The 22,137-nt window shown below is 56.9% G+C and overlaps 1 protein-coding gene across 1 annotated transcript; it reads right to left on the bottom strand.

Moving 5' to 3' along the window:
• Window positions 1–577: 577 nt before the first annotated feature.
• ACACB (acetyl-CoA carboxylase beta) lies at window positions 578–21,807 on the bottom strand. The gene is made up of 52 exons (XM_034068231.1): window positions 21,773–21,807; window positions 19,086–19,218; window positions 18,861–18,999; window positions 18,509–18,618; window positions 18,252–18,333; window positions 17,741–17,839; window positions 17,337–17,446; window positions 16,986–17,096; window positions 16,623–16,832; window positions 16,315–16,485; window positions 16,050–16,211; window positions 15,715–15,878; window positions 15,163–15,313; window positions 14,971–15,074; window positions 14,296–14,377; window positions 13,651–13,796; window positions 13,423–13,573; window positions 13,145–13,279; window positions 12,525–12,671; window positions 12,234–12,422; window positions 11,711–11,811; window positions 11,539–11,627; window positions 11,337–11,461; window positions 10,836–10,949; window positions 10,646–10,759; window positions 10,205–10,294; window positions 9,982–10,100; window positions 9,649–9,786; window positions 9,163–9,262; window positions 8,955–9,062; window positions 8,757–8,813; window positions 8,327–8,368; window positions 8,035–8,250; window positions 7,780–7,935; window positions 6,984–7,187; window positions 6,304–6,459; window positions 5,798–5,920; window positions 5,374–5,643; window positions 5,135–5,232; window positions 4,868–4,988; window positions 4,549–4,659; window positions 4,000–4,143; window positions 3,796–3,916; window positions 3,542–3,638; window positions 3,266–3,362; window positions 2,900–3,035; window positions 2,449–2,626; window positions 2,169–2,281; window positions 1,631–1,785; window positions 1,265–1,435; window positions 826–962; window positions 578–715 (listed from the first exon to the last, which is right to left on the bottom strand). Exons 1-52 carry the CDS (start codon window positions 21,790–21,792, stop codon window positions 589–591), a joined length of 6,744 nt encoding a protein of 2,247 aa, XP_033924122.1. The 5' UTR covers window positions 21,793–21,807; the 3' UTR covers window positions 578–588.
• Window positions 21,808–22,137: the final 330 nt, after the last annotated feature.

Consider the following 22,137-nt stretch of genomic DNA (forward strand, 5'->3'; position numbering starts at 1 on the left):
CACAGGAACAGGAAGGATGGGACAAGCTGCTCCTCACAGTCCTCAAGTTTATCAGAAACCAGCACTTTGAGAGTGCTGCTTAAGCAGGTGTTACACTTCCTTGTGCCAGTGCCTGGTCAATGGAGACCTCCTCCTCCTCTTCATCCCACTTCCCTGTGGTGCCTGAGCCATGCAGTTTGTGTTTCCAGCTCCATCCAGTCTCCAGAGATGTGGCTGACTCCGGTGCTTGCTTTAAAGACCAAGGCCAGAGCTTGCAACTAAAACACAGTAAAAGACTTTAGATTTAAAACCAACTTCTGCACCAGGTCCAGACTCCAGGCCTGGCTCAGGATGAGTTTATCTTCTGCCAAGCTGCCCCTCTGACGAACACCCCAGCGCCAGAGGGGCCTTGGATGGATGGCAAGACCAGCTTCAGGGCTTAAATCCAAACACTGCCATCCTCTATTTAGGCACACGAGTAAGAGCCCAAAGCTTCAGTTCAAGGCTGAGGAGCCGGGTGAGGAGGTGAGGTCTGGCCTCTGGGCAGCCGCCTGTCCCCATGTCCCTGCTGCCCCATGGCAATTGCCCTGCACACTGCCGGCCATTGGCTCAAGATGGGCTCTTATTATCCACCGTTGACAGGAGATGGACAGCCTGGGCCCTCTGCGCAGGGGTGAGGTACTGAGCTATCTGGATGATGCAGTCCACGGTCACCTCGGGGTTGGTTTGCACCAAGCTGCAAGGCAGAGGGAGAGGGAGGCTGCAGCGAGAGCTGCCTCCTCTCCACCACATGGTGTCCCCAGCGAGGGGACATCACCGCCCGTCCCAGCTCCTGCGGCCGCTCACCTCCGGATGCGCTTGAGCACGAAGTCCCGCTTCAGGTACTTGATGTTCTCCCGGATGGCTGACTGTGTGCTTTCATCCTCCTGCAGGTGCTTCTGCAGCCACTCCACCACCACCTGGTTGTTGTCCCAGAGGTAGCCCTGGAGAGAGCAGCACCGTGGGCAAGAGGTCCTGCTGCCTGCCCAGCCTGAGCCCCCCTTTCTGCTGCGGCCTCGGGGTTTTGGCTCCCATCACAAAATCAGGCAATGGGGTTTTACTTCTCAGGCCCACATATGCAACACAGCACAATCCCCACTGCCTGGCATGTTAACATCCACCCCGGCACAGGGTGGAAAACAGCAGTTCCCATCCCAGGTTTACAGGCTCTAATGGACAGTGCCTGAGTGACAGGGAAGAAGGTGACAACCCCAGGGGTGCCTCAGGAGGCTGGGGCTGCAGGTACCTTCTCAGCTCCTTCGGTCTCCATGAACCAGCGGCGCAGCATGGACTGGATGTGGATGTGGCTCAGCTCGCTGTTTGCCTTCAGGACCTCAGCCTTCACCACCTCCTCCAGCAGCCGCCGGCGCAGGCGCCAGTAGAGGAAGGAGCGAGCGCTCTTCCACTCCAGGATGTCCTGCAGGAACGGGGCAGAGCCTGCTTTGTCTTTGCAGGAAGAGGAGCTGATGGCAGCACCTGCTCCCTCACAGCTCTCCCTGGGGGTCTCTGCACCCAGGGCAGGAGCACTGAAGCCCAGACCCATAGGAAGGGACTTTGTGCCACCACAGCAACCCCCCCGTGCCCAGCCCCATCCCCTGGTGCCCGGGCTCACTGTGATGACTCCTTTCTCCTGCATGCGGCCCGGGGTGTCGTGCAGGTCAGCGAAGTGCAGGGCCACCTGATAGTACATGGGCAGCAGGAGCTCCTCCCGGGCCTTGAGCTGCTGCTCCAGCTCCTTGCGCTGTGCCTCGGGCAGCTCGGGGGTCCCTGTGGGAGATGCTGTGCTGAGCAAACCCCCTCCATCCCTGTGATGGGATCCCACAGGACACCCCAGGGGCTGTGCTCCCACATCAGCCACCCCCACCAGGAAACAAGGTGCTCAGCATCACATCCCTTTGCTTTGTGTTCATCTCATTAGGCACTGATTCGGCATGGCCATTGCCATTCTTCATCTCAAAGCATGGAAGAAAAGTCCAGCACCATATACAGGTGTTTTAAAGTACCACCACATCCTCTCAGTAGGCTCCACCATCAGAAAAGCCATGAGGAATTTTCACAGAGGAACACTAAAGGATTTCCTGATGGTGTTTGGGCCTCATGTTTTATCTTACTGTTACCAGTGCCCGCAAACTGAAACACCCTTTTCTTACCCAGCTGCTCAGCCAGCTTGGCATAGACTGTATCAATCCTCCTCATGGTCTTCACCAAATCTTTCTTTCTAAACTTAATCTCCACTGTTCCTCCGGGCTCCAAAATGCCTGCCCTGGAAGGAAAAAGTGGCAAAGATGAGGGACTGAAGGGGAGAATAAACCCCAGGACAAGAGGTCCAGGCAGCTCTCAGCAGCATCATGACTCTGCAGTCCCCATGCACCAGCTCTCATTTCCCCACACCCAGGCTGCAGAGGATGTAGATGTGTTCTGGATGCTGACCTGCTCTCCTTGTCTGCATAGAGCTCCACATACAGGGGGTTGATGGTGGAGTCAATGACCACCCAGGAGCCCCCCCGCAGCTCTGCATGCGGTGGGATGTAGACCAGGATGGGCTGCTTGAAGTCCCGCAGGCTATCGACAATAAAGGCACCGAACTTCAGCATTTGGTCGTACATGTCTGAAAGCCAAAGGGATTTAGCTGGGTGCTCTGATGGCCATGGGTTCCCAAAGCCACCATTGAAGAGACCAAACCAGCACCCCAAAGGCAGCCCAGCAGGAACCCACCAAGCCTTGGGACCTGGGTCCTGGCACTGCCTCATCCCACCCCCAGCCCAATCCCACATCCTATTGCAGTGTAGGCAGGGCACTGGTGGGCTGGGTCATCCCAAGACCCCATGGGGTGGCAGCAGTACCCTCAGTCCAGAGAGGTGGGCACCCCAAGCTCAGGTACCTTTCATGCCACTGGAGAAGCCTCTCCAGTTGGCAAAGATCATGAGAGGGAGATGCTCCCGGTTGAAGTCCCGAATAGCCTGGGCTGTTTTAAAAGCAGAGTCTGGGAACCAGACCTGCCCGGCCTGCTGGACTATCTGGAAGAGACAGAGCAGCAGCACTGAGACTGGCACCAGTGCTCCCCATCATGCTGCGCTGTTAGGTCAGCAACACATGGTGTGAGAGCTGACAGACAGCGAACTGAGCGAGCAGCCTTCATTCCACCATGTGTAAGGAGAAGCCAAAGGATCACACCAAGCTTCTTCCCTGCTCCCCCTCCAGCCTCCTCCCAGCTGCCATCCAGACACACTGAGGTCTCCCCACACACCTTTGCCTCCGAGTCCAGGTTGGCTGGGTCCGCAGGTATGGTCACCTCCACGGTGCGGGTCTCGACGGCGATGACACCCACAGGGAGACCTCCCAGCCTGCAGCAGGGCAGGGTGTTCTCAGCAGAGCCCAGTTCCTCTCCATGCTGCACCCCAGCCCCACCACAGAGGTGTTCCCACTCCATCATCCCAAAAGCAATGCCACAGCCAGGGCATAAGAGCACGGCCACATGTACAGGCTCCCTGCATGTCTCCCTGCCCCCTGCTCCCACCAGTACCTTGCTCTGCCAACCACAACTGTTTGAGCCCACGGCCTCATGATCTCCATAAAGCTGCCCTGGTCAAAGAAGCCACTCTGCCAGGTCCCTTTGATTGCTGCAGAGCACAGGAAAAGGTGGAGTGGCACAAGGGTGAGCGCTGAAGAGCTCCTTGCGCACCACAAAAAGCACCTCTTGTACCAGGAGCTGCACTTTGCACCTACAAGGTATGTTTGGGAGCACTGCTGCAGAGGTCTCAGCTTGCTCTCACTTACTCGGATGGGGTCTCCCTGCCAGCATCCACCTGGGATCATAAGGGACTTTGGAAGGGATAAAATCGATTTCTCTCTCAACAGGGTCAGTTATGGCAATGATGGGCACTGGGCTCCGGTTGTCCTGCAAGGGAGAGCCCCAGAGGGCAGGTCAGCAGGCAGCTATGGGGTGACTCCCCACACCACCCTCCTGCGGTACCCTCCTACCTTGGGCATGTACGAGAGCCACTGCAGGATGGTGTAGACCCCTGCAAAGTCATCAGGGACAGTGACATGGGACACACCATTGTTGTGCATGATCTGCACCCCTCCCAGCTGGTTGTTGGAGGTGTAAACTTCACGGCCCAGCACCTAGTCAGAATTAACACAAACACAGATCAGTCTCTGCTCACACAGGAGCTGCTCCTCCTTGCTGTAAGCCAAACACCAGCACAGGCACACTCCCCCTTGGCTGAGGCTGAATTTCCACCTCTGTCTATCAGGCTGATCTTAAAGCAAATGGATCCTGCTTTTGACAAATGCATTGGTTTAGCCAAGCAGGTTTGAAATCAGCTCAAACCAGTGTCATTCTGCCCAGAGATGGGTCCTGCCCCTGGGGCCAGAGCCAAACTATTCCTGTGGCAGCTCCTCCAGACAGGTCCTATGAGGTGACGTGCAGGGACCTGCCACCTCTTCCCATGGGACAGGGAAGGAGTCCATGCATGTAGTGGCATGAGGGACAGTGCCAGGAGAGGACATGAGGCCAGGGCATGGTACCTTATTGAGAGCAGTGACACCAGTGAGGATGATGTGGGAGTTCTCCACCTGGATGACGCGCTGGCCCAGCCTCACCAGGTATGCACCGATCCCAATGGCACGACAGGACACCTAGATACACACACAAGGACATGTGGGGTTATTGTCTCACATGGAGACAGGGCTGCAGCACAGCCTGGGAGAATGATGCTCTGCAGGGGTCTGCACACTCAGGTTGTGCCAGGTCACTTGTTGCATCCCATTATTTCCCTCAGGGTGACCTTAAGAGCAAGTAGGAGACAGGGGAGGAGTGGAGCCAGGGAGGGGCCCATGGCCGTACCATGCTGATGGTCACTATTTCATCGTAAGCACGAGAAGACTCCCCAGCGATGGTACCAGCAGCTCTCAGGTTTTCCACCCCAAATCCATTTTCCTTCCCAATGATGTCCAGAAGGACATACCTGTGGGGAAAGCAGAGCCACAGTGGCATAGGTAGGACAGAGGGAAGCACTCACTTGCCTGGCAGGATGCTGAGCCTGGATGTGGGAGCTGCAATCTGGCAGGGGTGTAGTGCAGGGTTGGGGTGCCCCACAGGATGGGGGCTCACCTGGACTCGCCCCCTTCCTCCACATGCTCACAGTGCACTGAGTTCATGGTGCTGACCCTTGAGTAGTCCTGGGGGGTCAGGTACAGGTACTTGAACCCCTGGAAACAAAGAAGAGGATGAGCTGTGAACTGTGAAGCCCTCCATGCACGTGCTCATTGATCCCAGTGTAGATGTGAGCAGGGAATGACCAGAGAAGCCTCCTGTTCTCCGTGCTGGCAGGAGGGGAGGTGCTCACCCACCTTGTAGGGGTCCTCAGGGTCCACCCAGGCCACCTGGAACATGTGCTTTATCTCATCAGCAAAGCCAATGCGGGCGCCGCTGTTGGCAGCGATGTAGATGCGGGGGATGCCCTCGGCCCGTGCCAGCTCCGAGGCCCGCAGGAAGACCAGGTCCTCCTCGGGCCCGAAGGAGCCGATCCTGTGTGTGATGTCGTTGCAGATGAGCACAATGTCCCTGCCCTCCGGATACTCAGGGGTCTTCAGCTTCATTTTGAAAGCCACCATCCCAACCTGTCCCCAAAGAGCACGAGGTCACAGGGCTCTGAGCTGTACTGACCAACTGAGAGAACGCTTGAGGAGCATCTCCAAGGCTTTAAACACCAGCCTTTCCCACCTCCTGCAGCACAGCTTACCACCAGCGCTTTCCTAAATCACCCTTCACTACCTGATTCCCTCCAGGAGCCCTGTTCATCTGCACAAGCTGCCCCTGCGAGTCCAGCACCAGCTCGGTATAGGTCAGGATGTCCTTGCGGTACCACTCTGAGGAGCCCCACAGCTTGAAGAGAGCCTGCAGACACACAGCACACAGGATGAGCTGTAAGCAGGGGGCTGGGGCAGCCCTGAGGCTATCACTGAGCACAGACACACACTCCTGCAGCAGGCTAGGACTTGGTGGGAGTAAAACCCCATGTTAGAGCCCCCACCCTGCTGCAGACCTCCTTGTGTGAGGTTTTATGGTTAACATCCTCCAAGATGTTAAGCTTCCAAGAGCTAGGAATTGGTTTAGAAATGCTTCATATACCCAAAAGTGCTGAGGCTTGGGCTCTTCTCTTTGTCATTTGCCAGCTCAGGGGAGCGGATTCTTCCCCGCAGATGGGAATATCCGGGCAGGGGGGCAATAAACAGCAAATGCAGTGGTTTGGAGCCCACCCCTCTCTCAGCCACACTGACCTGCCTGAGCATCTCTGGGAAGTCATACACATAGGTGGTGCCCAAGGACTGCGCCTGGAACCGCTTGGCCTGGAGCAGGTCCTTGGTGACATAGGCAGTGTTGATGAGCATCCCGTGCTGCTGCCCTTGCTTGTCCCCGAACGACTGAAACATGATCTGCAGAGAAGGGCAGAGCGTTGGCTCCCTGCCCTCGGCACGCAGGCCAGGCCCCTCTGCAGCACTGAGGTGCCAGAGCCTGGCAGGGCTGGAGCACTGCTGAGCTTTGCCTGGCCAAGGTGCTCATGTCTGTGGCTCTACTTGACCAAATAACACGATTTTCAACCCCGCTCTTTGCTATTGAGGGCACAGAGTGTGCTGCAAGCACCAGTAACACCCTAACACTGTCCTCCCAAACCAAAACCTGCTCAACTACCCACCAGCAATACCCCAAGGAGTCCGAATGGATGGAGCTCAGCACCATTTTGGAGCCAAGCATCACCCTGAGGTGCCCAAATGGATGCAGCACCAAGGGCAGTGAAACCAGACCAGCCCTGGGAATGCTGCTGCATAGTCCCAGGGGCTCTGGGATCCACCAGCACTGCAGGTACATGAGGAGTCTTGCAGCAACCACCCCAAAGCTTCTCTGTGCCAACAGCTGCTCAAGCAGTCGTGGTTGGGTTATGACATCTGTGGTTACTCACACTGCCAGTGGTGGGGTCCTTCACTTCCTTGTAGAGGCTGATGTCCAGGTAATAGCCAGACTCATTGGTCAGGAAGAGGCGGATGGGGATAGCCTTGGCAGTGGGTGTCAGGCGGATGTTGATTTTCACCTCGGCCTGCAGCACCCGCAGCTTCCAGAGGCGGCTGCCATAGCGCATCACCACGGACCGCACTGACTCCTCGATCTGGGCATGGGATGGGACACAGGTGGGTCAATGGCCCCAGTGACAGCACTGTCCTAGAGTGTGCAATGCCAAGGCAGCCCCTGTGCATCCCCACCACAAAGTCATGTTGGATTTGGTTTGGGAAACCCCCTTTCCCCTCTCCCTGTGGGCTGGTGCTGATATCCAGCCTCTCCACTGGGGAAATGGGAAGATGGTATTCCAGATCCTTCTGAATGGACACAGCCCTGCTCCTTCAGACCATACACTCCCTGCAGGAAGAGTCTGCTGCTCACCCCTGTGCTCTCCAGCAAATCACCTGCTTGTCTCTACAAAAATCCCTGATCATTGTGAAGTGTGAAATCTCAGCATCTCCGCAGCAAACAGCCCACAGTGAAGGTCTGACACAGAAATTAAGCTGCAGGAGTCTTTGGGGGTGCCAAATCCATCTCCCATCTAGCATCTGGTGGGCACTGGATGGGATCAAGGGCTGACAGCCAGTGTGAGGCATGGCTGCATATTTGTGCAATGGTACCAAGCCTGAGGATGACACAGTCTCCATCACACTGATCAGCAACACACTGAGAAGCAGGAAGCCAAACACCAAGAAACACACCTTGGAGGGGTCCATGATGACCGTGGGGACGAAGTTGAGGAAGATGTGGTTGCAGTCGGTGCGAACATTGGTGTTACTGGAGGCCACCTCCAGCTCATCCATGGCCTCCAGGAGCAGCCGCTCACCCTCATTCTGCAGGTACTCGAAGGAAGCCTCCTGCAGCGCACCGGATGGTTCAGGGGTGGCCAGAGCACCCCTTAGCACCCCAAACTCACCCCAGCTCTGCCTGCACCCCGGGGCTCAGCGTGGCCTTGCCTTGGTGATGAAGTCCGCGTGGCGCACAATGGCACGGATGAAGAAGCGGTAGTCGGTGGCCTCGGTGCCCGCCTGCACCCTGGCAGCCCCCAGGTACAGATGCATCTTGTGGTTGGCACAGGGGATGGCCGTCAGGTCGAAGTTGCGCATGCGGCTCAGCTCCAGCTGGAAGGCCAGTGCTGGCTCCAGGTGCCGGTAGATGCGGTCCTCTGCAAACTGGGGCAGCACGGGGGGGTGAGTGAGGGGCTGGTCACCACCCCTGGATGGGTTCTGCTCCAGTCACAGCTCCTACCTCATCCCTGGCTCTGAACGTGAAGAACTTGGGGAATTCTCTCTAGAGCAAAGGGAAAAGAGAACACTGTGAATACTTCTGGCACACTTTACAGTGCATTCATCAAACAGAAAAGGCTTTGCAGGCTTCCTCCTGCCCCAGAGGGAAACGAACCGGAGTAATTGAAGCTTTTAAAAGGCACCTTAAAGCTGTGGAGCGGCCACACAGGAGCCACACATTACAGGAGACATTAGCAGCATAAAGGATAATACAGGAGATAAATCACTCATTGAACTCATTAATTAACTGCCAGCTCCTGATGCTCAGGAGGTGCATCCATCACTCAGCGTTATGGCTGCAGGTTACTTAGAGATGTCTCGAGGCACTTCAGGCAGGCAGAAGCTCGATGCGCCCAAAGCCACTGCCTGCCTGCAGCTCAGTCTGCACTCACCTGCTGGGCAATGAGAAACGTGATCCTCCGGAGACCACAGTCAATGAGGAACTTTTTCTACATGGAAATAGCAGAGGCCACTGGTCACAAGAGCTTAAAAACATCTCCACCGAGGGAGCAAACAAAACCCAAGCGGCTGCTGTGGGGTGCAGGGTTTTGCAGGGTCTGCAAACACGGGGTTCAGCCCCAGTGACAGACCTTGGACTGGGCAAAGGCTCTGAAGATGGGCACCAGCTTCTCATCCTCTGCATGATCAGCCCAGCGGAGTGCAACATTGAGGATATGGATGGGCTCCTCGTGGATGTTCTGGGAACAAAACCAAACCCATGGGTGGACCACAAGCAGCAGCAGCTGCAGTGCCATCCCAGCACCACCTGAGAGGGATTAGAAACAGCATTGTGCCCACCTTGGCCTCCTCCTCCTCATAGATGGTGGCTCGTGGCTCATTCAAGTATGCACTCTCTGAAGGTGGGTTGGCAAAACAGGACATCACTTCATCAAAGTTCCTGCCCGAACAGCAGGGATGGGGTGACAAGTCTGTGTGTCACATCCACCCCTGCCTGAGGGAACAGCACTGGGAACAAACCAGGATCACCAGCCTATGACACAGCCACAGCTCATGAAACACAGCTGAGTGCTGCTGTGTTCATGTGCAGAGATGTTTAATGGGTGCCAGGCAGCTTTCCTCAGGCTCATGTGTCCTCACAGGACATGTCATGTCCCCACCATGGTGCCTGTTGTACTGGAAATACCCATCCCCAACCTCTGGCTGCAGTAGGAACAAGAGGTGCTGCCAACTTTGGCTCTTCCACCCCCTTGTGCTCCCCCCAATGACTGCATCAGCACCCAAAAGACACGTGTCTGACCAGCAAGGCATGTCCATGCACCCCACCTGGTGAAGTCCTCAAATCTGTCAAAGGCCACCATAGCTCCCAACCGCTGGCTCAGGGGAGAAAAGCCACTGTCCATGAAGAGCTCAGTGCTGTGCCGGGCCAGGTCAGGGTTGGATATGCTGACGGGGACAGACATCCTGCATGGGGGAACAAGGCAGCCATCAGCCACGGGTAGAGGCACCGCTTCTCGGACCAAAAGGGACCACACAGGTCCTATACAGGACCCTGACCCACAGAGGGCTCATCCTGCTCCACTGGTAAAAGGAGGGTGCAGCAGTTCCCTCTGAGGGTCCCCATGCTTTGCATGGAGGAGCTGATCCAAACCCCCATACATGTTTGGGTGGGAGGAGGGCAGCATGAACTGGAACTCCACCAGGCAGGTGCCATCTGAGAGCTGCCGGTGCTGCAGGCTGTTCAGCTCGTAGGCCAGGTACCCACGTCGCACATAGACCTGGAGGGGGACAGCAGGAGGTACCCCTGTGCCCCTGCTCCCACCACACACATCCATGTTCCTTCCACAGCTTCCATGCCTCTGTGGACCCCCCCAGCCCTCACCTCCAGTGCCGCCATGCGCACTGCCTGGTTGGTGTGGTAGAAGAAGATGGGAAGGACATCGAAGATGGTGGTTTCTGAGAGGATCAGTTTCTGGGGGAAGAAAGCAAGATTTCAGGCAAGGATGAAGTGGGAGCTCCGAGCTCCATCGCAGGATGGCAGAGGCATGCTCCAGAAGGATCCTTCAGTATGGGACACCCAGTCCATCATGGGGACACTGCCGGATGCTGACATAGATCCACATATCAGTCCCCCACCAACCAAGGAGAGGAGCAGCAGATGGGGCCTGGTAGCAACGGATTGCACCCTCTCCTCTCCTCCACACAGGCACTGACACTGCAACAAGGCTTTGATTGCTTTTTGGGCTATTTCTAAAGCTAAACACCTTGCAGCCTCATAGAGCCACCTAAATTCCAACTGGGGAAAAAAAGCACAATTCCCAACCTTCAGGTTTTCAGGGGAGAACTCGTGTCTGTACATGTCGATAGAGGAGAGGAAGATGGATTCCACCTGGTTGTGCCGCAGCTCGTAGGAAGGCAGATGAGAGGCAATGAGCACCTGCAAGGGGAGAGGTTGCTGGGAGCACAGGGCATGGGGACAGGGATGGGGACGGGGTGACAAGGTGCTCACAGACCTGCCGGGCTCTCAGGGCCACTTTGGAGTGCTCGGTCTTGCTGAGCTGTGTCAGCTCGTTGAGGATGGCTGTCAGCTCATCTGTCAGTGTGGGGTCACGGCCACAGAGCTGGTCCTGCAAAGCACACACCACCATGGCTCAGGTCCCTCACTGCAGGATGGCTTCCTCCCACATCCCCAGCACCTTGGGGACAAGAGCTAAGGAGCTTAGATGGGGAAATGCTGCTCTTTGACCCAAGTGCAGCAATGCTGTGCTACAGAGGGGAGATCCAAACACTAACAAGGCAGACACTAGAATGCAATCCCCAAACCCTGGGCATTAAACAGAGGAGCAGGAAAGCAGTTTTTCAGGTGTTCATACACTTTCAAAGGGAAAGCATAGGGCTATGACTGCCACCCACAGCCATATCCCATCTGCAGTGATACGGAGCTTGATTTGGCTCAGCCTTTTCCCCACCACCAGCCTTTACCTGTGGTGCCTTAGGGCAGGGGCTGTACTCACAATTAACATGGTCACTAGCAGGTTCTTCTTTGCCACCTGGGCATGAGAGAAGATGCTCTCCAGCACCGGGGTCATGTCGGGTTTGCACTGCTCCCGCAGGCTGATGACACACTTGTCATAGTGAGCTGTGGGACAGAGCACAGTGTGAGCCCTGCAGACCCCCAGAGACCCCCCCAGGCCCCTTCAGCCCCTCAGCCCTCACCATGCTGGAACTGTGTCTCCACTTGCAGGTAGCGTCTTAGCAGGTCCAGCACCACGGCCTTCATGTAGCCTGGGATGCCACTGCGGTACCTGGGGAGCAGAGAGTCCAATGTGCTGCGAGGTGGTGGCAGTGCTGGGGACACCAGGGAGGTCACAGACAGGAGGGGGCTCACCTCTGCACCAGCTGCACCAAGCTCTGTGTGTTCATGAAGAAGACCTCCCGTTCAGCCTTCCTCTGCAGTGTGGCTGCATGGGTGTCCAGAACATTGGCAATCTGCAGGGAGAGGGCACAGGGTGAGTGCAGCTCGGGGGACTTTTGACAAGGGATGCAGTGACAGGCCAAGGAGAATGGCTTTAACCTGTCAGAGGGGAGACTGAGAAGAGCTCTTAGGCAGAAGCTCTTCCCTGGGAGGGTGCTGAGGCACTGGCACAGGGTGCCCAGAGAAGCTGTGGCTGCCCCATCCCTGGCAGTGCTCAAGGCCAGGTTGGACACAGGGGCTTGGAGCAGCTGCTCCAGTGGAAGGGGTCGCTGCCCATGGCAGGGGTTGGAGCTGGAGGAGCTTTAAGGTCCCTTTCAATCCCAACCAGTCTGGGATTCTGTGTTTTATAACATCTTTTGGCATGACAGTTTCTGGCAGAAACTCACAATAAAAAGGAAGCAAAGGCCATGCCAGGGGTGCACCCCATGGCTCTCACCTGCTGGCTGGGAAAGCGGCAGAGCACGGAGGTGATGTTGCTGGCATACTGAGCCATCACCTTCCGAATCGACTTCTCCACGGACAGCGGGATCCTGCCTGAGATGCTTGTCATGATCTCCTGCAGCTCCAGGAGGGGCAGGGATGGGTCCCGCAGGGTCTTCATCAGCTGGGCCACCCACTCCTTCACCTGCAAGGAGCAGAAGCTGGTGGTGCCCACATACCCACCTTGCCATCATGGCAAACAGGAGGCAGCAGGGCAGGACACCGACCACCTCTGCCCCATACCCACCTTGGCACTGAAGTAGGGCTCGGGCAGGCAGTACCCATTCATGACATTGGTGAGATTGTCCAGCACGTTGCGGAGAACATGGTGCTGCTTCTCCCCCGTGATGGGGAGGGTCTGCTGAGGTGGGAGCCCCCCCGTGAACGGCTGAGCCTGTAGAGAGCAGAGAGAGGTGTGATGGGCAATGTCCTTGCTGACATGGGACTGAGCCCCCCGAGAGCTGCAGCTGCTCCAGAGAAACCAGCACAACCTCTCCACTGACTGCTTCTGGTTAGATACAGCAGAAGCACAAAACGTGCAGCTTCATGTCTCTGCCTGTTCCCCTTCATGAAAACAATGCAAAAACAGGGAGATGTAGACAGAGCACTAAAACCTGTATATGAGCTTCTGTACACTAAGTGAGCACACATGACACTTATGCAGAGCAAAACCACTGCACACAGAGCAGCCACTTGAGCCCCAGTGCAGCCAGCTGGAGGATGCAGCATGGCCATGCAAGTGCCACACTGTGCCAGTCTGGGGATGCAATCCTGCTGATGCCCCAACCAGGGCAGCTCCTCTGTTTTATCCCCACTGAATGTCCACTTGGAGGGGACAGCAGCACAGCTGAGCCCAGGCAGACTCACAGGCTTCACTTTGGTGGGATCATCCAGCTCGAGCCGGGCTATGACACAGCCAGCCTCCAGCAGAGCACCCGGCCGCTTGATGTAATGCACCCGCCCGGACTCCTCCACGGTCAGTGTCATGATGATCTTCATCACCTGGATGAGGATGGGCGACATAGTCACCCAGTGAGCAGCACCCATGTGCTTCACAGCTTCTCAGCATCATGGCAGCATATTACCTTTGCTGTCCACCAGCACTGCAGGGACAGAGCTCCTCCAGGCTCTCCTGCAAAGCTCACCTCAATCTCTGCAAACACGTTCCCCTCATCCACATGGCCACCATCATCCACCGTGTACTGCAGCAGCTTCCCTGCCGAGGGCGAGTGCAGCGCTGTTGGGTCCTTCTCCTTCTTGAAGTCACACGTTTTGTTGCCGATGGTGAGCCGGTATCTTAAGGAGAGGGAAAGGTCTCACCACCCAGCTCCTGGTCAGGGAGGATGGCTGCTGGGGGCCTGGTGGACAGGTACCTGTCAATCTCCTCCTTCATGTAGGTGGTGTAGCTGTTGCCATTGTAGGAGAGCAGCAGCCCACCGTCGTTGAGCCGGTGCACGTCAATCTCTATGTAAGTGCGGTTCATGATGATGACATACGTTGTCAGGGACTGACGGGCAACCTGTGGGCAATGGCCAGGGAGAACACTCAGTGCAACCCCCAAAACACATGCAATGGCCTTTTGGGGGCTAGTGGAAATGGCAGAAGGTAAGGAGCATCTCCCCATGCTTGCTGCAAGGGTCTGCGCAGGAGCAGCCTGCTGTCACGGGATGGGGCTGTGCCACGAGAGCAGGAGGCAGCAACCTCAGGATGAATCACAGACCTGCTTCAAATCACAGCCTGGAGCTGGTTTAACTCATGGTTCACCAGCTGCTTTCCTTTTAAATAGGGTTCTTTTGCATAAAGTTCAACTAACAGGGTTTAAAAGCAAGAAGAGGCAGTCCTCTACTAAACTTATGAAAATGTCTATTTAAAATGAGGTTATTAACTTCATTTTTCACATTGCAGGTTTTTAAAGGACAGCCTCACACTGATTACATCTTTCTCCTTCAGGACTGGAGCACACACCCCTGTCCCAAAGTGCTGTGGCTGGTTTGAGGGGACCACAGCCCCATCCTCACCTGGAGAATATATTTCACACCCTCATAGATGAGCTCCACATCAACCAGGTTCAGCAAGGAGGCTGCTGGCAGGACCTGTCCCCTGGAACACAACAGACGGGTCAGGCACCACAGGGGCCGCCTGCCCCGCACCGAGCCAAGTGTGCGAGGTGTCAGCATCACTGCTGGCCTTGGGCCATGCTGGAGGCTGCCAAGGTGACCACAGGGGACAAGCATCTGCTTTACATGACCCACATGAGCACCTCACAAAAATGCAGCTGGAGACAGGCCAGAAACTGGCAAAACACTGAGATAAGGGTATGTGGGAGAGCCCCGGGTGTCCTCCAGGGCTGCAGGAATAACCTTGACATTCAAGTGCAAAAAGAAAAGCAAACAGTGTTCAACCAAGCTGCTTTCCCTTGAAAGCTGTTTTCTCAACCATGGGAAACTTCCCCCCCATTCCAGAAAAGCCATAGAGGAGAAGCTGGAGCCCTGAGCCTCAGCAGATACCCATTTCCTGACTGTTGCCTCCAGATTTGCAGAGATTTAACAGTAAAACTGGGAAAGAAGATGGCTCAGGGAGAACAGCTCCTGGGTTTCCAGGCTTGCAGAAGCCCTCCTTTAGGACATGCATTCCCTGTGCCCACTGTGCTCATGTTACAGCTAAGCCTCCATCAGGCAGCCCCAGTTCTGTACCTCTCTAATGTGTGCAGGAAGTCGGTCATGCACGTCCTGAAGGCAGCATCAGCAACGTTCAGGGCACCACAGACGACACCCAGCATTATGTCCGGCTTCTCTGCCTGTGCAAGAGGAAAGAGGAAAGAGAACAGTGCTTGGGTCTCACACCAGAAGGGAAGTGAGAGCCCTGGGGGGGCCATGCTCCCCTACCTGCACTTTCTCAGCAATCAGATGGTCCAGCCAGCCTGTGTCTATTGCATTGTTCTGGAAGCTCTCTGTCTCCAGCAGTTTAATCAGATACTCCACTGTGGTCCGGAAATCCCCACGGATAGACAGCTCCTTCAGGGCCACCACCATGTTCCTTTAGGGAGCAAACCCCTCCATTAATGACTGATGAGGTGGCGCTTGGCTTTCAGCTGAGAAAACCAGGGAACCACAGGGACTTGAAACACTTCAATACCACAGACAAACTCATTACGTAGTCACCCAAGTACTGACTAAACACTGTTGCTCACTGGCACTAAACATATACTTAGCAGATCACCAAACCCTGTCTTTAAGGATCAGGTTGATGTGCTGGGGCCATAGCACCACCATAGCCTGAAAACTGTGGCTTTGGACACAGTCTCTGCAGCACAAACAGAGCTCAGCCCAGTGGCACCACACTGGTCCTCTCAGATACAAGCCACTTTTCCTGGCTCGTGCACTGATCACGAATCTTCCCAAGGACACCCCCTCTCTGCCCTGCCCCATCACACTCACGAGATGGCCTCTTCCCGGTTCTCTCCCCATGAGAAGCAGTGCCCAAACTGGGAATCAGCAAATTCATGCAGCCCCCCAGCTGCTGCCACACTGAAGTATCCCCAGACGTTCTTACTGCTGCGGAAGTTCAGCTCCTGCACTGTCCCCGAGCTGGGCTTGAAACCCTGAATGAAGACAAAGCAGAAAGACATGGAGAAACCCCCATGCCATTTATCCCCAATCCCATGGGTTTAGTGCCCATGAACATTGTCCAGCTGGGGAAGTCCATGCCCAGTTCATCCCACAAAAGGCAGGGTCCCCCCAGCCGGTGCACAAAAGCCCATCCTGTGGCTCACCTCCTCGGGGTTCTCACTGGTGATCCGGGCAGCAATGACATGGCCCCTGGGCACGGGGGTGTTGGTGGGGCTGTGGAAGTTGATGGATGTATCGCCCCAGGGGCTCTCCCCATACAGCACCCGGATGTCTTTAATCCTGTGCAAGGGGATGCCCATTGCGATCTGTACAAGAAGTAAGGGCTTGAGCTGCTGGAGCAAGACTTCCCCTGAATCACAAGACTGCTTCCCCCAAAGCCCCCAGAGTCACCCGGGTGCACCCAGGTACCTGCAGCTGGGCAGCAGGGAGGTTCACATCCGCAATCATCTCCGTGCAAGGATGCTCCACCTGCAGGCGTGGGTTCAGCTCCAGGAAGTGGAAGCTCCCATCTTCACTGTACAGGTACTCAACGGTGCCCGCGCTCACATAACCCACCCTCTGTGCCAGGCTGACAGCACACTGTGGGAGAGGGCGAGATCACCATGGGGAGCAATGACCCTCTGCCCACTGCACCAGAATCGGGGGATCCTGAGCAAGCAGCCATGTCCTTGCATGCACAAACAGGGCCTGAGGCTCTCCGCTGCCCTAAGACCCACCTGCTCCATCACCTCGATGACAGCGGGTGCTGCGATGCTGACCGGTGCTTCCTCAATGATCTTCTGGTGCCGGCGCTGGATGGAGCAGTCTCTGCCGAAGAGGGAGATGGCATGGCCATATTCATCGGCCAGCACCTGCACCTCCAGGTGCCGCGCGTGCTGTGCCAGCTTCATCAGGAAGATGGGGGAGCCGGGGGCCTCCGACTGCACCTGCATTGGGAGAGGGTTGTGCTCTGGCATCACCCCACAGAATTCATCCCAGGATGGAGACAGGTCTTGGGTGAGCACCGGGTGGGAGCAGGACCCTGCTGCATGCCCCAGGATGGGATGGGGATGGGAATGGGTGGTCTGAGCATCTCCTACCTGCCGGAAGCAGGTACCAAATTCTTCCACCGCTTCCACTTTTCGGATGCCTTTGCCCCCACCACCTTCTGCTGCCTTGATCATCAGTGGGTAGCCGATCCTCTTGGCCACCTAAGGCAGGTCAAGTACTGGGGTGACTGAAGTGCTTCGGACCCCAACAGCCCACCCTGCACCAGCCCCATGCATCCCCAAGCAGGATTGCCCTGAGTCACATCCATGCAGAGGGACAAACTGCTGCTGGAACAGCCTTGCATCACTGTCACGTGTGCTTGGAGGCCGAAAGGGCCAGGGCATGCACGCTGCAAGAACAGTAGTGGATAAGAGGCAAACAGCTTTCCACAAGCTTTTTACCTCCAGGCCTTCCTCCACGTCCTTTATGCAGGCCTGGTCATACGTCTCAAGGGGGATGCTGATCATCTGCTGATGCTTCTGGCCCTCCTCTGACTGCTGGGCCAGCAGACCTGCGGGCACAGTCAGGGCTGTGGTTACTGCCAGGATGGCATGGCTGTGGTGGCATGCTGGCTGTGCCCTGGAGATGGGGACCATGTGTTGGCACATGCCATTTCCCTTGTTTCCATGCACCCCACCTCCAAAAAACTCCTTTTCCCAAGACAGAAACTGCTTGGCTGCAGTGGGATCCCCAATATCTGCAGCTCTCTGCCAGGCCAGGGACCCCAGCCCTGGTGCTTGCTTTGGGGGAGCAGGAGAGGCAGGGAGGGGAGAAATGGGGGGGGCTGGGTAGAGGAGGCACTTACCACTCCCACTCCAAGGCAGTGTGGGGATCTGGAGTGTCTGAGCCACGATGGTGGAAGCAACTTTATCCCCCAGTGCCCACATGGCTTCACTGGGGGGACCTTCAAACAGGGAGGAAAAGGGTGAGAGCTAGGCCAGCCCCACCAGTGAGCCTGGCCCCATCGTGTGGGTGCTGCAGAAAGCTGCTCCCCACCAAGCCAGCACCATCAGCCCTTCTGCAAAGAGTGGGGTGTGCGGAAACCCCCAAAGTTGCTGGAGCTTGACCCTTCTCTAGGCTGTCCCTGGCTGGGAAGCCCATGAGGTCTGCTCCCACCCAACATTCCTCTGTGGATGCTGCATCAGCATGAGGATTACAGGGAAAACCCAGAAAACAGTGGGATTCCCAAGACAGCTCCAGGAAACTGTACTGGTGACTGCCATGCCAGACACATGATGCAGGGAGTGACCATACGTGCACACACTAGCCCCGTGTCCACTGCTCCCTCTGGCACAGGGGAGGCAGTGAGACCTTACCTAGGAAAGCTATCCCGTTTTTCTGCAGCAGCTCTGGCAGCTTGGGATTCTCCGAGGCGTGTCCCCAGCCAGCCCACACCGCCTGGCACAAGAGAAGGAGCAGTTGAGCTCTTACCTCCTGCCTGGCATCTTCCCATTGTCCCCAGTACCATGCCTAGCTCCTCCACACAGAGGGACATCGCCCTGTTTCCAAGTGCTCCTTCTGCCCTCATAGCTTCCCCCAGCAAAGGGGTGGGAGGCCCATGAGCCGCTCTTACCTGGACTGGGATCCGTTTGGAAATGTCCACGATCAGCTCCACATTGGCATAGTTGTTGTTGTTGGTCCCTCCGGGGACAGGCACGTAGTGATCTGCCATTTTGATGTACTCTGCAAGACATGGCAATAGCTGGAGGCAGTCCCTCCAGCCTCACCCCACTCCCCTTGGACCCCCTCTCCAAATCCTGCATCCCACAGAGGCTGGAGAGGCTGCAGGAATCACTCACTCCTCAATCTGGCTGCACAGGAGGCCAGTGTGTGTGACCCTGCAGAGCCCCCACATCCCAGGCAGCAGTGCAGGGAGATGAAAGGGCTGCCCCAGCTCAGCAGCACGGCAGGGAGCTCACAATCACCTGCATTAGCCTTGAGGTCCTCAGGGGTGACCATGACCACGAACCGAATGGCACGTTCATTTCGGAACATCTCATAGGCCCACCGGCGGATGGAGCGCATGCACTTCACAGCAGCGATGCCATTGTTGGCAATGAGGACCTGGGGGGGGGACAAGGACAGGGGGTGTGAGATTGAAACCTCTCCTCCCTGCTCAGTGAGCCAGGCAAAGGCGTGCAGGGAAAGACCTTCTCAATGACACGGCTGCCACCGAAGCGGGTGACGAACTCAGCCTGCGAGGCAACGGTGAAGTCCCGTTGCAGATCCATCTTCTTGTGTTCACGTCCTTTCTTCGCTAGGTGCGAGCCGGACATGCTAGGCCTGCAGTGGGACATGATGGCCATCAGCGAGCCCACAGCCATGGGGGGAAGCACCACCAGGCACAGTGTGTGCTGGTGCTGGCTCTGGCTGGGACCTGCAGAGAGCCGGGCAGCAGCAGGCACTGGAGACCACACTGTGCCCCTCCACTGCTTCTCCCAAGGAACCCCATAAAACCTTTCACCCTACTGACACACATGGGAACACCAGGATTCACCTTCCTCACCACCAGCTCCTGTTGGGCACCAGATCTCTCCAGGGACATTTACCACCCACTGCAACACCGCAGAGGAAAACTGGTGCTGGCTGAGTTATACAGGGCAAGAAATTTGGGGTGGACAGAGTGTGTTTTGCAATTAAAACATCCCCCATGTGCTGCTGGAAACACTCTGGAGCAGGGAGAGTGCCTGGGGACAGAGCACAGACCCTCCCTCCCACTGCCAGGGTGCTACATGCACAAAAACCCCCTTACAGCAGCTGCAAGCCCCTTCCCCAGCTCCCTGTTCACACCAAACCCCACTGCAGGGCTGTATCTATCCCCATGTCCCCAGAGGACACCCGGAACCCCCAGTGGGGCGAGTAGAAGGACAACTAACAGGTACATGGGATGACACAGAACGCCTTTCCCCCAGTGTCCATGCAAGGCAAACCAGGTTTGCTGCCTCCAAACCCCATGGGGCAAGCAGCAGGTCTGCAAGGGGTGCAGACAGAGGTGCCCCTATGAGCTGCATTAAGGTCACCAAAGGGGAAGCAGGAACCTTTGGGAAGAGCCTGAAGCAGGCTCCCCGCAGCTGCCTCTGGAATGTGCTCTCACCCAGCCTGCAGCCACAGCTCCCTGCCGGATCAGACCCCATCCAGCCCTCGCTGCCTGGCTCCACAGCCCCCAGGCTCACCGGCCACACTCACCCCCACCATGGTTTTCCACTGAGGGCATTCCCGTGCCCTCCAGGGTCTGTTCCTTGTCCCGCAGGCCATGGGGCATCCCGGCAGCGGCCGAGCTGCAGCCCAGCACTGCTATAAGGCAGCCTCGCGCCTCCCACCTCCTGGCAGGCGGGCGCAGGAGGGTCTGGCCTGGCAGCCTCCCTGGCAGCCGGGCACGTGCTCCCCCTCGGCCCTGCTGCCGTCTGGAGACACTTTCTATTTTCATTAACAGCCTCACATTCCCCCTTCCTAACGTGGGGCTGTTGATTGTTACCCTGTGGGGGAGCTGTACAGAAGCAACAGCAGCAGGCCCAGGGCTCCCCTGACCCAGCAGCTTTCACACGAGCAGCACTGTGTGCGGTTTGGTTTTAAGGGGAAACTGCATTGAAACCTCTGGGATGCTGGGAAATGTCCCAGTCCCTCCCTGCACCCAGGGTATTTTCCAAGCAGCTGGAGCACTGCATTGAGCAGGGAAGGGTTTATCACAGCAGAGATACCCCAACAGCAGCACTGTGCATGGAAGCCCCCGAAACCTCAGCTAGGCAAGAAGACACCATCATGTTTTGTAGCACATATCCTCAAAGGTCTTTTCACTGCAAGCAGAGCAGCAGCACTTTGTGTCCAGTACTTTGAATGGCTGTGAGCTCTGCTTGGGTGGGAAGCTACCCCCAAAGCAAAGCTCATCCTCTTTCCATCAGCTCATCACAAGAGCACCAAAGAGCTACCTTTCTGCCTTGAGTTGCAATGGTTGTAAGGGCAGAGGAAGAGCAGGAGCGGCACAGGAGCACCTATGTACCCTGCTCCTCATGGGATGCTGGGCTCCCCCATGCACAAGGTGTTAGCATCTTTCCTTGTAGCAGAGGCAAAGAGAAGCTGTCAGCAGGACCGGGACCTGGGGTGATCCATCCCTGAGGATGCAGGACAACGCTTCCATGCACAAGTACACACACACACAGGTGCGAAAGGCTCAGCTCAGCCTGCAGGTTTACATACACCCCCCGGCATGCCCCCAGCGATGCTCATGCACAAAACTGGCACCCAGAGGGATGGTGAAAGCATGGAAACACCAACAGTGCCCACTGCTGCCCTTCCACACGCTGCAACCAACCCCAACCCTGCCTTGCCAGGCAAGAAAATCCCTGCTCCCTGATGTACATCCATCCTCTGGCAACCAGCGCCACAGGCAGTGCAGCGGCACAGCCTCTCCCAGCACTGGGATACAGGCACAGAGGCAAAGGGAAGCAGCAAAGTGTGGAAACAGGAGTAATTCACCAATCTGGCCACGGTTCTGGGGAAGCAGCATTTGAAGGAGCACCGTGCACACCAAAAGCACTTTCCAGCCTCTTCTTTGACACCCAAAACCCACTCTAACAGAGCAACCTTTGCCTCAAGCCTTGCCACACTCATGCATACGGTGCTGCCATCGCACAAAGCACTCGGGTCGGCCTGCTCATCACGGGCTGCTGCCATCAGCCTCAGCGGGGGTCTTCACGCAGCATCAAGTCAAAAGGAACAGGGTAAGAGCATCAGTGTGGGGCTCAGAGAGCCCCCACACGTGCACCTCCATGTTAGCAACAGCAGCCCTCACAAACCATCTGCCCACCCCAGCCATGGCACCTTCACCGCGCTGCTGTACCTCATGCCATCCGGCTCCATGAGGGTGGTGATGGTGGTGGGCTCCGTGCCCCCCGCCACGGCCAGGCTGCTGTGCCTCCTGCCCACCCTGATGGCCGCAGCCCTCAGCTCATCCTCGGGGCTGCTGTCCTCGAAGGAGCCCAGCACGAACTTGGCCATGGCAGGCCGGCGCAGTGCTGCGGGGCTGTACACGGCGATGCGCTCCTGCTCCCCCCCCGCCATGCTGCTGGGGGCCGGGGGGCTCGGCCCGGCTGAAGGCTTGGATGTGGTGGGAGCTGCTGGGGTCTCCTCCTGCTCCTGCTCTTGCTCCTGCTCCTCCTTGGGCCGAGCACTGGACATCCTGGTCAGGGCAAGGCGTGCACACAG

Source organism: Melopsittacus undulatus, chromosome 12 (assembly GCF_012275295.1).
Source record: "Melopsittacus undulatus isolate bMelUnd1 chromosome 12, bMelUnd1.mat.Z, whole genome shotgun sequence".
NCBI classification, from domain to species: domain Eukaryota; kingdom Metazoa; phylum Chordata; class Aves; order Psittaciformes; family Psittaculidae; genus Melopsittacus; species Melopsittacus undulatus.

Excerpts from the sequence above, each read along its gene's own strand:
- ACACB (XM_034068231.1), bottom strand. The coding sequence starts at position 21,792 with ATGGAGCCGGATGGCATGAG. Across the intron at positions 8,369-8,756 it reads CGTTTCTCATTGCCCAGCAG|AGAGAATTCCCCAAGTTCTT; the intron begins GTGAGTGCAGAC and ends CCTTTGCTCTAG. Across the intron at positions 3,639-3,795 it reads GGCAGGGAGACCCCATCCGA|CAATCAAAGGGACCTGGCAG; the intron begins GTAAGTGAGAGC and ends TGTGCTCTGCAG.